The sequence below is a fragment of the Rhinolophus sinicus genome, chromosome 16 (genome assembly GCF_057876585.1).
Source record: "Rhinolophus sinicus isolate RSI-liver-muscle chromosome 16, RSI-T2T, whole genome shotgun sequence".
NCBI classification, from domain to species: domain Eukaryota; kingdom Metazoa; phylum Chordata; class Mammalia; order Chiroptera; family Rhinolophidae; genus Rhinolophus; species Rhinolophus sinicus.
The window spans coordinates 29,065,474-29,080,050 of record NC_142516.1 but is presented as its reverse complement, the minus strand read 5'-3'; the positions used below and the strand labels follow the sequence as shown (position 1 = coordinate 29,080,050).

General features: G+C 47.2%; 1 protein-coding gene across 1 annotated transcript in view; it reads right to left on the bottom strand.

Moving 5' to 3' along the window:
- Positions 1–14,577, bottom strand: part of GABBR2 (gamma-aminobutyric acid type B receptor subunit 2) — a 337,234-nt gene that overhangs the window by 134,174 nt on the left and 188,483 nt on the right. The window contains exons 5-6 of the mRNA XM_088793317.1: positions 8,317–8,382; positions 2,139–2,339 (exon numbers count right to left, since the gene is read on the bottom strand). Coding sequence (XP_088649443.1) covers positions 2,139–2,339; positions 8,317–8,382 — 267 coding nt within the window. The remainder of the gene's footprint in view (positions 1–2,138; positions 2,340–8,316; positions 8,383–14,577) is intronic.

The window sequence follows — 14,577 nt, the reverse complement described above, 5'->3', positions numbered from 1 at the left end:
TGAGTTACAACTGGAGGGATGGGTTGTTTAGTTTGGACAAGGTCACTACCCAGAGGACCTATGTGGGCCCAGGGCGATCAGTGGGGGTAAGTAAGTGAGAAGTAGTGAGTCCTGTGCTACTGGTAGGACCTGAGAGTCTGAGAGGCGTCTGGTCTAAATGATCTCTAGGATCTCTAGGATCTCTAGGACCTGAGGCCCTCTGAGTGCAAGAGGTGAAAAGGCTACAGATGTCCCCGGGTAGCTTCCATCGTCTTACAACATCGGGGTAATGTAAGAGAGGCTGCCTCTTCCCTCAAAGACTGTGGGGACAGGGACCCGTCTGCTGAAATGCTGGAAGCTGCTCGAGCCTGGAGCCTGCCTCTGCTCCAATGGTGTTGCTGCATCCTGGGAGGCCCACGAGGAGGTCACCCACGCTGTTGGGGTACAGCTCCAGGAATAGCACAAGGTGTCCCATTCATGGGCACGACAATAGGGGTTAGCTCAGCCTCCTCACTAGCTGCCCCCCCACCGGCAAAAAAATCAAAAATTAAAAATGAAAGTCAGTGACCTAGGAGATTGTGTTGTTATAAAGTGAAAACGTTTCTTCCAAAAAAACACTGCAAAAAAAATGATCTTCCCAAAAAGCATTCCTGTGCACAGATCACATCCGTGCATGACTTGCCCGCCCTGGGTCACATCCATACTCCTTAGAATGACATTTGAGGTCCTTCTCGTGGCCCTCATCCCCACTTAGCTTCACAGTTCTCTTATGTAATCACTCATGTCTTTGGTATTCTATAAGTCTCTCTGTTTAATTATTATACTGTCTTCTTGCATGAAATTTTTTCCCTTAGTTTTTGTGTTTTCCTAAAATTTTATGCTATTTTTAGATTACAGTATAGGGTATCCCTGGACCAAGGATCTTCTAATAAACTGCAAACTTTGACATTTCTAATCATAACACTTACTGAAATATAATGAGTTGTTTCTACTCATTATTCAGCATCTCAAAACCTTTTCATATACTCATTGATTTTGGTATAAAAATATTTCTTTCAACCTTTTCTAACCAGTGTTTTTCTGGGATCTCTCAGATGCCAGCATGGTCTAAAGAGTTGTTTACAAAATGTGTCCTAATGATTTGCCACCTTTTGAAAAATCAATACATCATTCTTGTTGAGTTGGCTCCAATTGAGATTAAATAATGGATAAAAATAATGCATATGTATATATGAATAGAAGTATGTATATATATATGAAAAGAAGTATGTATATATGAATAGAAGTATGTGCACCGCTATACTGAATTTGGGCTGGTAGTTAAAATTGAGAAATGGATGTGCCATCTTCAGCCAGGCTGCCATCACCTGATTCTTGCTAACACTCACACTGATAGAGAACAGTGTATGTACGTTTGAAATACTTTTCCATATGCCATGTTGCGTGGCTCTCTCACAGCCCTACTGGATAAGCAGGGCAGGGGTTAGTAACCCCTAGTGAGAACATGTGGTGGCCCCAAGGACTTACACATCCTGCCGAGGTCCTCCTCCCAGTTGTGACAGTACTGAGGTACCAGGAGCCATGGTAGCCATCAGTCCTCCTTTTAACCCCAGAGGAGGGTATTTTTACCACCATTATACAGAAGAGGAAACAATGGCTTGGAGAACTGAAGCTCAAGGTCCCACAGCTGGTAAATGGCAAAACTGGGGTTCAAACTAGTCTGGCTGGTCTACAGTACATGTTTCCCCAAGTCTACTTGAGGAGGGCTTTCTTCTCTGGGTTGACAGAAGCATCAGTGAGACAGAAATGACATTTGAGGTCTGAGGGTTACAGGATGAAACCATAGTAGAGCCTGAGAGGCAATGCTTATAGTTGGTACTATAAAAGTCATGACTCTACCCCTTATATGTTCACTGTGTTACGAGCTTACAAAACACCCTTACCTCATTTGATTCCCACAATTTCCTAGAGGGGCATTTCCTAGAGTGTTGGCTATCCCAATTTAATGGATAAGTGAAGCTCAGAGAGGTCAAGTGATTTGCTCAAAGGCACACAGCAAAAGCCAGAACAAGATCTGGGCACTTTTTGCCAACATAATCAGACAGGATGATGAAAGAAGATGGGCCTGGAGGCTGAGATAGACAGACCAAGGTACTGACCTTTCCTGAGATGGTCTTGATCTGCTTGGAGCTCAGGGGTTCAAAGTCCACACCGATGTAGCCCTCCATGGCAGTAAGCAGATTCTTCCGGAGACAACGGGATGAGTTGGCTTCTATATGCACCTGCTCCCACCAGGAAGGCTCATACCAGCCTGGAATGATCCACTGGTATTTGTTACCATACATGTTCTGCTCATATGCCTGCAACAGATGGGTTGACCATGAAGGAACCAAGAGTCAAACATTTGTTCAAGGTTTTGTGCCCTGTGAGAGAAGTGTGTGTATGGGGGGGGGGGGAGAGGGACTCAGTCTTCCTCTTACCAGAAGCTTTATTAATTTTTCTATTACTTGCTTGGTGCCCTCCTTGTTATGTCTCAAGGGATCCAAGGGGGTTTATGGGAAACTTGTATAACAAAATAGTAAACATTAAGACATAAGGGCCTGGGTAAATATACATTATAATATGTTTACTAGAGGTAAAGAGAACAAGACATAGAGAAGTCAACCAAAGTTTCCAACAGTATACATAATAGGCTGTATATTTCATCATGAACTTCCTGGCAGCGCAAGAGAAAAGGGCAGTGAGATTATTTACATAGCTCTCATTATCAATAAGGAGAAAACAGACCAGTTCTTCAAGGAAACAAAATGTTTTCTAGGCTTTAACCCTACCAAAATAAATAAATAAAAGGAGGACACTGTCATATGGAGGACACTGTCATATGGAGGACACTGTCATATGGAGAACACTGTCATATGGAGGACACTGTCATATGGAGGACACTGTCATATGGAGGACACTGTCATATGTCAAATTAGCAAGCATGATAGCAACAGCATCCCTACAACAGACAGATTTCATAAGGATATTTTTGTACAGATCTTTACTAAAAGCTGAGATCATAATTTTAAAACACAACCCAGGGAGAGCAATTCTGCAAGGGGGCAAGAAAATTTAATCTAAGTATGTAGTTTATATAAGATGCCACTTGGCAAAGTGACCAGTCTCTCTGAATCTTTACCAAAAGATGGTGTACATAAATTCACATCCTAAAAAATGTCCCTTATATCTGTATGTCTTACATGAATCTTATTTGATTGTCATTCATGGTCATCCTGTGAGGTGGCCAGGGCAGAGTTTATTATCCTCATTTTAGAGATGAGGAAACTAAAAATCAGTGAGGGAAAGTCACTTTTCTAAGGTTACACAGCCAGGGAGAAAAGTCAGGCTGGAACCTAGGTCTGCTGACTCTCATGCTGCAAAACCACACTGCCTGCCTCCCATTTAAATAAAACATCATCAGACTGTTCTACTGCCCCTCTGTTTGGCTTTAGCTCTAATTGTGCTGGTTTGATATCAGGAAAAGCATGCTTTGTGATAGCTTAGATGCACCCAGAAAATCTCACTTTGTAGGAATGTCATGTTCCCTCAAAACTGGGTCTAGAACGAAGCTTCTAAGTCATAGATTCAAGGTCCATCTTTTGAAATTCCCCTCTATTCTTAGCAAAAGAAACGAAAACAAAACTTTTTGGAAGACTTTTCAATCTTAAAAGGTTGAGGCAAGAAGATAGCCCTATTTATTAGGAAAGTATGTTAAATAAGGGTCAACAGATACAGAGTGAGGACCTGAGGAGGTCTTCTGGTCAGACACAAAGGCAGATCTTCATTACTCTCTGAGGACAGAAACCAGGTTATAATTTAGAGGCAGCGCTGAGCAGGGAGCCAGGAGGCGAACCTCCGGGATCAGCTGGGACAGTTCTTTGACCTGCTACTGTCCCATTAGGAGTTGTTCCTTGTGAATGAATTGTCCAGAAAACAGAAGCTCAGTCCGTTGGAGTGACAACACATTTTGTTTAGAACAGGAGTCAATTTTGATGAAGATAAAAACGTGTCTACTGATCTTCTGGGGGGAAAAAAGATGACAGTCAAGCAGCCCTAGATTCTTTGCCACACACCAGCTGGTTAACGAGCACACAACATCTTGGGCCTTGCATTTCTCATCTAGAGACCGTGGAAAGCAAAGCCCAATTCACTGGGTTGGCGTAAGAATGAAATGAAATAATATGGATACCACGCCCGCCCAACACTACATTCAACAACTCTTCAGCCGCTCCTTCTTGCCCCCTTCTTCTTTGGGTCACGCGTAGTTTCATTCTGAACATCAGTCACCATTATGGGCCACGCACAGTGATACTCTTGGGCGTAGAGGAGACTGGCCCACCAAATGGCCCCAGACTGCTGCACTTGGAGCTTTAGATCCACTTCTTATGGCTTTGTCTCCTTTCTAGCTGTCAGGTCTAGGCAGTCATGTTTTAGGGTCATCTAGTCCCTCTCCTCATTCTGAATTTGCTGCTTTTAGACTGCTATGGGCTTGGAAAACACGGAGCCTGGATTGTTCAACATATGTGGAGAGGAAAAGCAAACAGGTATTGAATGAGGGTCTAAAAGGTTCTCCTGCAAGGGAGGGTAGACTGGGCTTAAATATATCATCTACTGTCTAAAGCAACTGCAGAGAAGCTTCTGGGCATCCATTCCAGTATTGCTACATTCAAAAGAACTGAGGTTGTTAGACATGTGGGCCCCATGTAGCTGCTGGCGTGCGTGGCTGTCAGCTTTGCCAGATTGGGAGTTCCTGGAGGTGGTGTCGGCTCTTCCCAGGATCCTTAGAGCAGAGTGCCAGGTGTACAGAGGGCACACAATCAATGGTTGTGAAGTGACTGAAAGAACACATTTCCCGTTTACTTGGCCACCTTGGTTGTCATTTCTCTGCCTCTCATAGGAATGTGGTCTCAGGACCTTTGGCCTCCAAACGAGCCCTGACACATGGTGGTGGGTTGTCCTAAGCTCAGCTTCTTCAGTCCCATGAATCGCTCTGGTTCTTATTAGCTGTAGACAGGGAACCACGATGTGAACATTTATTTTTTAATTCCATTTTCTCTCTTTATGAAGTTCTGTTTTGCCTTGTCCCCTCCCCATGCAAGAAGGACATTGCCCTTTTATATTACAGTTCACAACAGGATAGCAAGAAACTCTCCCATCAGTAAAGCAGTTAACAGTTGGGATGACGATCTTCCATTCGTGGCCTTCTGTAAGCCTCTCGACATCCCCATGAGGCAGACGGCGCAGGGAGCATTGCTTCCATTTGAGAGGTGAGGCAGCCAGGGACCAGAGATGTAAAGTGACCTGCCTGAGGTCACACAGCTGGCAGAGCTAAAACCAGAACCCAGGTCAGAGTGCTGGAGAATTTAGACTAGACCACCGAGGAGGGTGGAGAAGACAAAAGCAGCAAGCCATGCCCATACCGTGCTGGAGCCAAAATGAACATTTTGCCACCGGACTATAAATAGGCCTTGCATTTGCTGGAGTCTGCTCTCCCACTGGGTGGCAGTTCCAATCTCAAGAACACAGCAACATGCGGCAAAGTTTGCACTGCGGCATTTGGATGGCAGGGATGCGGATGTTTCCAAGCCAGTTTGTGCTCTGACACGCACAGGCAGGAAGGCTGTCTCCATGGGTCTCTGCTCTGAGGGGCCCTGCCTCCATCACATGCCTGAGTCTTGATCCAGCGAGGTGACCGTGAATAGACTCCTTAGGACCTTCCAGACCTGCCAGAAGAACTCCTTCCTAACCAGATAAGACTGAAAGTCCTGCAGGACAAATCCATGTGAGGGTCTGGTACATGGAATAAATACCCAACCCAGACCTCTGAGACTCTCCTCCATGAACGAAGCAGACAGCAAAAACTCTAAGAGAAGACTCATCTCAAAATACCAAAATCCAAGAGGAAGAAGTGAAGTGGGATGATAAGGTAGGATGGTGTCCCATGCCGTGTGGAAGGCAGGCAGCCGGGCTTTGGGTCGAGAGGAACTCAGCCACACCATCTGTTCTGATGTAGAAACCACGGCTGGAAATGCCACTCAAAAATCATCCCAGCGCATGGCGTGGAGGGAAATCACAGGCACGCCTCGGCTTGGGTTTGGCTTGAATCAGAACACGAGGTTTGCCTGCATTCTTGCAAACAGGACGTGGCCAGTGCCGGCGTGGCTTCGTTATGGATCATTTTTATTAACTTATTTTTCCTGGAGTTATTACCCACCATGTGCTAGCTGCTTGCAAGGCCTTGGGGAAATGGTGGGTGGAGGGAGGGAGGAACCCAGCTTCTTCCCCAAAAGAGATCATGTCCTCCAAGTTGGAGCCCTTTAAGAAATGGGCCATTTTCCTTTAAGAAAGGGGCCACTTCTAGACCTTAGATGGTAATGTGCAAGGGCGTATGAGTTTTGAAATAAAATGCATTAAATCAATTTGCTCCATTTTGTCAATTTTTCTCATGTTCCTTCTTAGATTTTTATATGGAGAGACTGGCTGTTACCCTTAACTGATACACGGGATGCTTAATACAACCTTGTAATGTCCATCAGTTAGTAAACTCGTCAGCCCCGTGGTGGTCCATTCCATCTTCAGACACCTGAGACCTTCCATGAACAAACCAAAAAAAGATCACTGACGTTTACTGAGGGCTCCCTGTACGTCAGACGCTGTGCAAAGTGTTTTTGCTCATTTAATCTTCACAGCAATCCTATGAGACAGGTATTATTATCATCCCCACTTTACAGATGAGAAAAGTGAGGCTCAGAAAGTGTCAACAAGCCCAAATTCGTCAACTAAGCAGTAGAGCAGGGGTTCAAGCTCAAGCAGACAGATTCCTGAGCTCTCAGCTCCACCCAGGTTCTCTGAAATGCCAGCCTCATAGCTTCTCGGTCCTCTCTGGTAAATTGAGAGATGATCAGGCAGTTTTTACTGCTGCTGGGTCTTCAGGATGAAATATCCTGTGCGATGGTGGCTTGCAGTCACTGCCCTCTCCTCACTCAGTTCCTGCATCTCTCCGGAAATGATGAACCAGGAGCAGAGCAGGACACCCCAGGCAGAGAGCAGAAGGGCTACCCACCCCGGGTACAGAGAGGCAGCCTGAGGTCACCTCAGCTCCCCGGCAGCTGTGCTCACACAAGTGACTCAGTAACCTTGAAGTCAACCAAGACCCCAACGTCTCTTTTGCTCTCAACACACAGCTATGCCTCTATGACCTTCAACTAGGCGGCTGGATTTGTTCTAATATAAACTTCTGTTAGGACTATTAGATTTATTCTTCTTGGATTTAATCAAACATTATAGCCTATTAAGGTTCTTTGTACCCTGACTCCGCCATCCAACATATATTAAACTCCTAAAATTCCTACCAGCCTACTTTTAATAATTTCATCCAAGTTACTGACAAAAGTTCAAAGAGAACAGAGGCCTGTGGCCCATCACCTGAGACTACACCCCGAATAACCCCAGTTTAAGAGGCAGAGCTTATTGGGTAGGCGAAGACTCACATAACCGGGTCCTCATTCTGTTGACATTTCTCCTGACCCAGGGTGGAAGAGGGGAGCCAGGGAACCAAAATGGAGACTTAGTTCCTGTGTTAGAACTCTTATATCTATGTAGGTTAGAACATCATATGAAAAAAAAATAGAATTAGATCGAGAATCAAGAGAACGGGAATGGAACCTTGGCTGTGCCATGAATTACCTGAGGGCTTTTGGAAAGCCCCTTTACCTCTCTGGGTGTTCTATTTCCTCATCTGTAAAATGGGATAATGATAGTTGCTTCACATAGTTATTGAAAAGATTAAATGAGATAAGGTATTAAAAAAAAGTACTTTGTCACATGTGACACACCAGACAATTGCAAAGGATTCAGGGGTAGATATTGAATACTTGACAGTTGTTGTACACCTAAGACTCTGAGCCCTGCTTACAGGGCAGGGAGGGGTCTGAGGCACCTCAGTCTTGCCCGGGTATCTGCTGCCCCCCTCTGCGCAGTGCATATAGCAAGCCTCCATCAAGCATGGCTGAGATGAGGGGACTTGGAATTAGCAGACAGGGCTTAGACAACAGGTTAGACAGTGGATTTGGTAAATTGAGGTCCCTGGTTCCCGCTACGACTGCATAGTTTTGAGCCCTGAGGCTTTAGCTCCCTGGAAAGAAGAAAGAGCAGCGAGAATAACACTTGTGCATCCAACAACCCCAACTCCAGTCCTAGGACCTCACTCACAGACCAGCCGGCGAGAATGAGTCCAGGAAAAAGCTTCGTGAACTTCCCCAAAGACACACATGACAGGATCAAAGTTTTACTTACACAACAGAACACTTTTGCTGCCATATGCTGGTCAAACTGGCCAAGGATGATCCTCACGTCATTGCCCTGTGGACAGAAGGACATGCATGTAAAGGTGAATGGATGATCGGCACATCCCAGGGGGCAGAGAACATTCGTGCGTCCCAGGCTCCCCAGCCAAGAGCTCTGCCTGGGCCGCAGGCAGGGCAACCCCTCAGTCCCAGCCCAGCCCAGCCTGGATTCCCTGGCCCTCTCTGGGGCCAGCTTTCCCTTGGCTCCTGCTGCCAGCCCTTCCGGGTCTCAAGCACAAGCTGTGGCACAAGTCTGCTGGATGCTAAAGCCGACAGCTCTAAGGGGCCTCTCGCCTCCTCCCCTCCAAGGGCAGGTGAACTCTGCCAGGCGCAGTGTCTAATCTTCCTCACTCCACATGTAGGGAAACTGAGGCCAGAGGAGAGAAGGGAGCTTCCTAGGTTCCCAGGATGGTGTCTGCAGAAACGAGATCCAGCCAACCCTCAGCTTATTCTAGACTTTTATACCTTCCTGGAGCCCACATACCTTTCCAATTAAGTTTCAGAGTCTCTTTCAGTTCTGAGTTTTGTTCAAATCTCACCTCTAATAACAAGGGTGGCGTCAGGCAGCTCCTTTCCCCCTCAGAGCCTTAATCTCTTCATCTGCAAACTGGGAATAATGGTGATACCTACCTTGCAGGGTTGCTAGGACACTAGATGAGATAATCCTTATAAAGCGCTTAGCACAGTTTCTGGCATATAGTGGACGCCCAGTAAGTGGTAGCTAGTATTAATATTTTATAACCTTCCCCTGGCCCATTTTTATTTCAAGGGAAAATCTATATCCAAAAGTTCTATAAACGGTTATTTATTACCTTATTATCTCAATGTGGTGAATAGGTGCATGTTTACAGCTGCTCCTGTGACTCATTTATTCATTCAACAAACACTTATTCAGTGTCTGTCTGAGGCTCCCTCCCTGGTCAGGGTAAGGGGCCCTTGGTAGCTTTCTAGGGGGTGGGGATCCAGGCTGGGCCCTGCCCCATAAAGAACAGACTGGAGGAGGAAGTGCTGGGCAGACACCCAGCTAGGCCCTGGCCTGCACCCTGTCCCCCTTCCCCCATCACTTCCTGCCCTCCACAGTGAGGCTTAGCCTTGCAGGTGGTGCTACCTTCCCTCCGTTCATCCCGTCCTCTCCAACAGGCCTCAGGGCCCTTTGATGCATAAAGAAGAGAAACATGCTTTTAAAGATCAGTTTTTAGCATCTTTCAAAATTGGAAAGTGCTGACTGGGAGGCCATTTTACTCATCATGTACTTGAGCAAAATAAAAAAGGCTTGGATTCTAAAATCATCCTTCGTTTGCAAGCAAGAGTGGAAAGAAGAAAAAAATAAACCTTGCTCTGAAAGGACTTTAAAAGATCATTAACAGAGCAGTTGAAGCAAGGCAAGCCTTTGTCACCACCATGCTGTAAAAAGTTTTCAGCTGCTTCTGTTCTGTGGACATGCTCCCAGGCAAACTCCAGGGTCTTTCAGCTAGCTTGTTGACATCTTTCAGCGTTTCTTGCTGCTAAGAGCATCCATCCATCCATCCATCCATCCATCCATCCATCCATGCATCCATCCAACATTTATGGAACATCTACTTTGTGCCAAGCCCTGTGTTGTTAAACATAATAGAGCAGAAACCACTTATTAGATTTTGCAGTCAGAGACCTCAGTTCAAATCCCAGCTCCACCACGGACCAGCTGTATGACCGTGGGTCTTACTCTCCTGGAGCCTCAATTTCCTCACCTCTGAAAGAGGAATAATGCTAGCTACCTTGCAGGTGGCTGCAGGATTCATGATAAGGAACCCCATCTGTTGGCTTCCATAATGCTTTCTCCTGGTTCCCTCCTACCTCCTGGTCACTCCTGCTCAGAATCAGTGCCTCATCCCTCTGTCCATCCCATCCCAACCATCCACACAGTTCTGCCCTCATCACTCTCCCTGGGCAACCTCTTTCATGACCCCAGCCACAACTCCCCTCTGCGTGTTGTGGACTCCAAAATCTTTCTCTCCAAGCCTAGAATTTTCTCTAGCTGCCCACTGGATACCTCTGCTTAGGTCCTCCCAGGTGCCTCAAGCTCAGCATGTCCCAAGCTGAACTCATCGTCTTCCCCAACAAGCCCCTTCCTCCTCTTGTGTTGACAATGGTGTCGCCAACCTCCCATTCCCCCAGGTGGGAAACTTGACAGTCATCTTAGATTCACTCCTCTCCTTCCTCCAAGCCATAGGCAGGGGCTGTTGGTTCTGTCTGCTCATAGCTCCCAAATCATCCCTGTCCCTCCAGCCCCACTGCCCTGGGGTTAGCCAGCATCATTCCCTACTGGGTGAATCACAGCAACCTCCCACCTGGATCCCTGCCTTTAGTTCTGTCCCGCTCACCCCAGTCTCTACAGAGCAGATAAGGGATCATTCTAAGATTCAAATGTGATCATGTAAAATCTTTCCAGGGCTCCCTGAACTTGACAAATCAAACTCTGAGCTCCTTAGTAGACCATTCAAGATTCTTTATCAACGGACGCCTGCCTACGTCTCAATCACTGCTCACTAGTCCTCACTACTTCTCCATGGCAGCGAGAATGACCGATGTGCAGTTCTCTATTTGTTCCTTTGTTTGTTCATTCATTCATGCGTTTTCTCGCTCCATCCGTTTCTTTCTGCAGGCTCATCCATCCAGCATGCCCTTCCCTCCCAGCCCACTCATTCTGCCGGGATAGTTGCTACTCGCCCTTAGTGCCTTAGCTCAGATATCCCTACTTTGAGAGGTCATCTCTGTCCCATCCAGCTTGGTGGCCATTTGTTCTTCTGTGGGCCCAGAGCACTCTGTACATCCCTCTATCATGGCACACGTCCACTCATCTGTCTTTCTTCCCCACTGGACTGAGGGTAACTTGATTCATCTCTGGGTCCCCATCTCTCAGCACCGGGCATAGCACATATATCAGTAAACAGGTATTGACTGCATGATGAAGTGAATGAATGCTGTGTGAAACACCAAACACAAAGCCTGGCCTACACTGTTTATTCAGTAGCTGGTATCCTCACTGCATTAACGTCCTGCTAACCTAGTGCCTAAGCACTGACTCAGCTCACCACCTCCATGTCTTGAATGGACCATGGGACCCACGTCTTCATGGCTGATAACCTGACTACCTGGTGACAGATAAATAACCAGTTCTGCCATTTGTGGACCATTTAGTGTCCCTGTTGCCTTGACAACCAAGTTGCATGGACCACTTGGCCAATGTTCCCAGACTGCTAGGATTGTATGGGGCCCAAGGGATCACTGATCTAGTCAACCCCTTCCCAGAGAAGCTAAAGGTTTTCCCTAAGATTGCACAGCACCCCAAAACCAGTGTTCTCACCTTGGTCCCCCCGACCATTAGAGGGCCCTGCAGAAAGAATCTATCCAGAGCCAGGTTGTGTCTGATGTGGGGAGCTATTCAAACCCATTCTGATTCTAGATGGTGAGTAAGAGAGGGCAAAATGCTGCCAAGTCTGGGAGGGAAGAGGATGAGCTAGGGCCCAGTACAGCTGGAGCCTGGAATCCCAGGATCAGGGAGAAGACAAAGGGAGATGGGAGTTGACTGGGAGCCTTAGAGGGGTCCTGGAGAGCAGTACAGAGAGCCGGAAGTGCTTCTCAGAGTGGAGGATGTGCATCCCTGGGGCGTGGAGTAGCCCTGAGAGGATGAAAAGCACGGATATACCTGGATCGTCTTTTTGGAGTAGCAATTTATTGGAAGATTAAGGGGTAGAGGGAAACGTTTTGGATTTGGGGGATCTTATAAGTTTTTAACATGTGCAAACTCTCACAGAAGTTCCAGAATCATGCTTTTTAATGTTACATAACTTGTATCTTTTCTTGAAAGTCCAGAGAATGGAAAAGAGAAATGTTGTGTTGGCAGTGGCCCTTGCTATGGCCAAGCCCTCCACCTTCCTGCCAGAGATATAAGCACACTCTCCTCTGTGATTGAAAGGGCTTGGGGACAGTTTAAGGAGTATGGGGCGGGAGTGTAGGGGAGAGAGCCAGGAACAGCACTGAAGATGAGATTGACAGGATAGAGCTGTGAGGTTGCAGAAAACCTTGAACGTGGCAGAGGACAGAGTCTCAAAAATCCTGGCTCTTCCATGGATGCCTGACTTTGCAGAGGGCCGCCTGGAGTGAAAGTAGATGACCCGAGGTCAGACAAACACAACTTCTTCTCAGATGGCTAAACCATAATGGAGACCTATGTTCACACCCTTAAGAGGCCACGCCCATAAGGGAAGGGGCAAACATGGAAGGAAACAGCCCTGGGGTGGGTGGGATGCCCGAGGAAGAGGTGCACAGACCAACCCTGAGAGGATTTCCTTTCCTTTTTCCTGGGCCCGTCTCATCTGTTGCCTAGAACCCCTTTGTCTCTGGGAGCTTTAAAGGAAGATAAACTCACCCCGACACACACAAATGACTCAATTCAAAGAACTAATGTGTAAGCCCCGTTTTGCAGGAGATCCTAGCAAAGTCCAAATAAATGACAATTCCTGAGCTCTTTCTAGGTGTTGTGCTAAGTGGTATATCAGTCCCACCCTAGAAGTGGGTGCTATTATTATGCCCATGCTGAAAAGTTTCACTAGCAAACAGATGCCCAAAGAATTCAGAAGCTTTCCCAGATGCAGCAGACACCATTGGTCGTACGGGCTGGTGCACCCATGTCAGCTGTGGTGAGGGTGGTCTGCTAACAACTCACACCCTTTGCTGGGGAGCTGCCCTCAGCTAAGGGGAGCTTCCTGGCCCCCGGAGGCCATGTTGGGGAGGGTGCGGGGGAGCCCCACACCCTGCAGCAGCCAGGGACAGACTAGCACATGTAGAAAGCGTTAGCTCCCTTGCTGAAAGGTGGGACTAGCTCTGTAGGACAGGCTGTGCTCCAGAGACCCCGTGGGGCCAGGCTAACTGGGTCTCCGCCAAGACAGCATTTTGACCTAACTTCCCTCTAGCCTCATCTGCTTCTCTCACCTTCTCCTAAGCTCACTCTCAGTAAATCACTTCCGCAAGAATCTCAGGCTCTGTTTCTAGGCAGTTAAACCTAAAACACCAGATCACACAGGTGGAAAGTGGTGGTGCTTGCCTTATCTCCATGTGGGTCTGGCCTGAGAACTTGAATGCTCGACCACGCCCCCTATGTAGTGCCTCCAGGGCTGAGAAAGCCGACCAGGCCTGAGCTGCAGGAGCTCAGCATCCAGTCTGCAGCAACAACTCATGGAGAAAAGTCCTGCAACTTTGAAGTGAGAAGACCTGAGAGGCAAATGTAATTCTGAGACGTCAAAATAGCTGGCGCGCATTCTGAAGAGCAAGAAAACAGAAGGCCACCCTGGCCTGTCTTCCCTGCGGCAGAAGTGTGAGGTCCTGCTAGAAGGTCAAGGTTGACCTTGACACTGACCCCTGGGTTATCTGGCAACTCCTGCCACCTATGCTTCTTGTCTTGGCCCATAGTCAATAGTTTTCTGGTTGCTCAGGGGCCCAGCCCCACAGACCACACTATCTACTCCACTGGGCCGCTAAAAAAAAACCACATCAAATGAAACCCTGTACAACGTTGTAGAAAGGGATACGGTGCTATGAGCCCCCGGGTGACTGAACTATTAGAGCCTGGCTGAGACGCGAGCTGAGAGGTGGCCTGACCTGGGGCAGAAGACACGGGGGAAGGGGTCACTCTGGCTGTGAGACCTGGGGTAAGTCCAAGAGGGTCAGCCTAGATGTTTCCCAAAGTCCCTCCTGGCTCTACCAGACTGATTCTGCACCTGGAAGGAACACGCTTTCATTGAACTAAAATTAGTCTTTTGCTTTTTCTCCCCTCACCAGAATGTCCCTAAAGGCAGAGAAGCAGGAGGTACACACCGTTGAGGGAGTGAAGAGGGAACAGCTCATGGCAGCCCACTGGCAAAGCATGGAATTTCTTTAAAGTTTATTATTTTATTTTAAAAATTCATGTACATTTAACATTCCAAGAACATGTCTATGTTTACCTTAAGATAAAAATAATGCTTTTCCTTCCCAAGTCTCTGAGCAAAACTGGCCTGCTGGGAAGACGCCTCTGGGATGGGGTTTAATTTCCACTATGACTCTCTCATGGAGCAAAGGTGGGACTAGTCCACCTCAAGGCCTATCATTGTGGTCTTCCAGTGACAGGCAGAATAATGGCTCCCCAAAAATGTCCGTGTCCTAATCCCTGCAACCTGCGAATATGCTATGT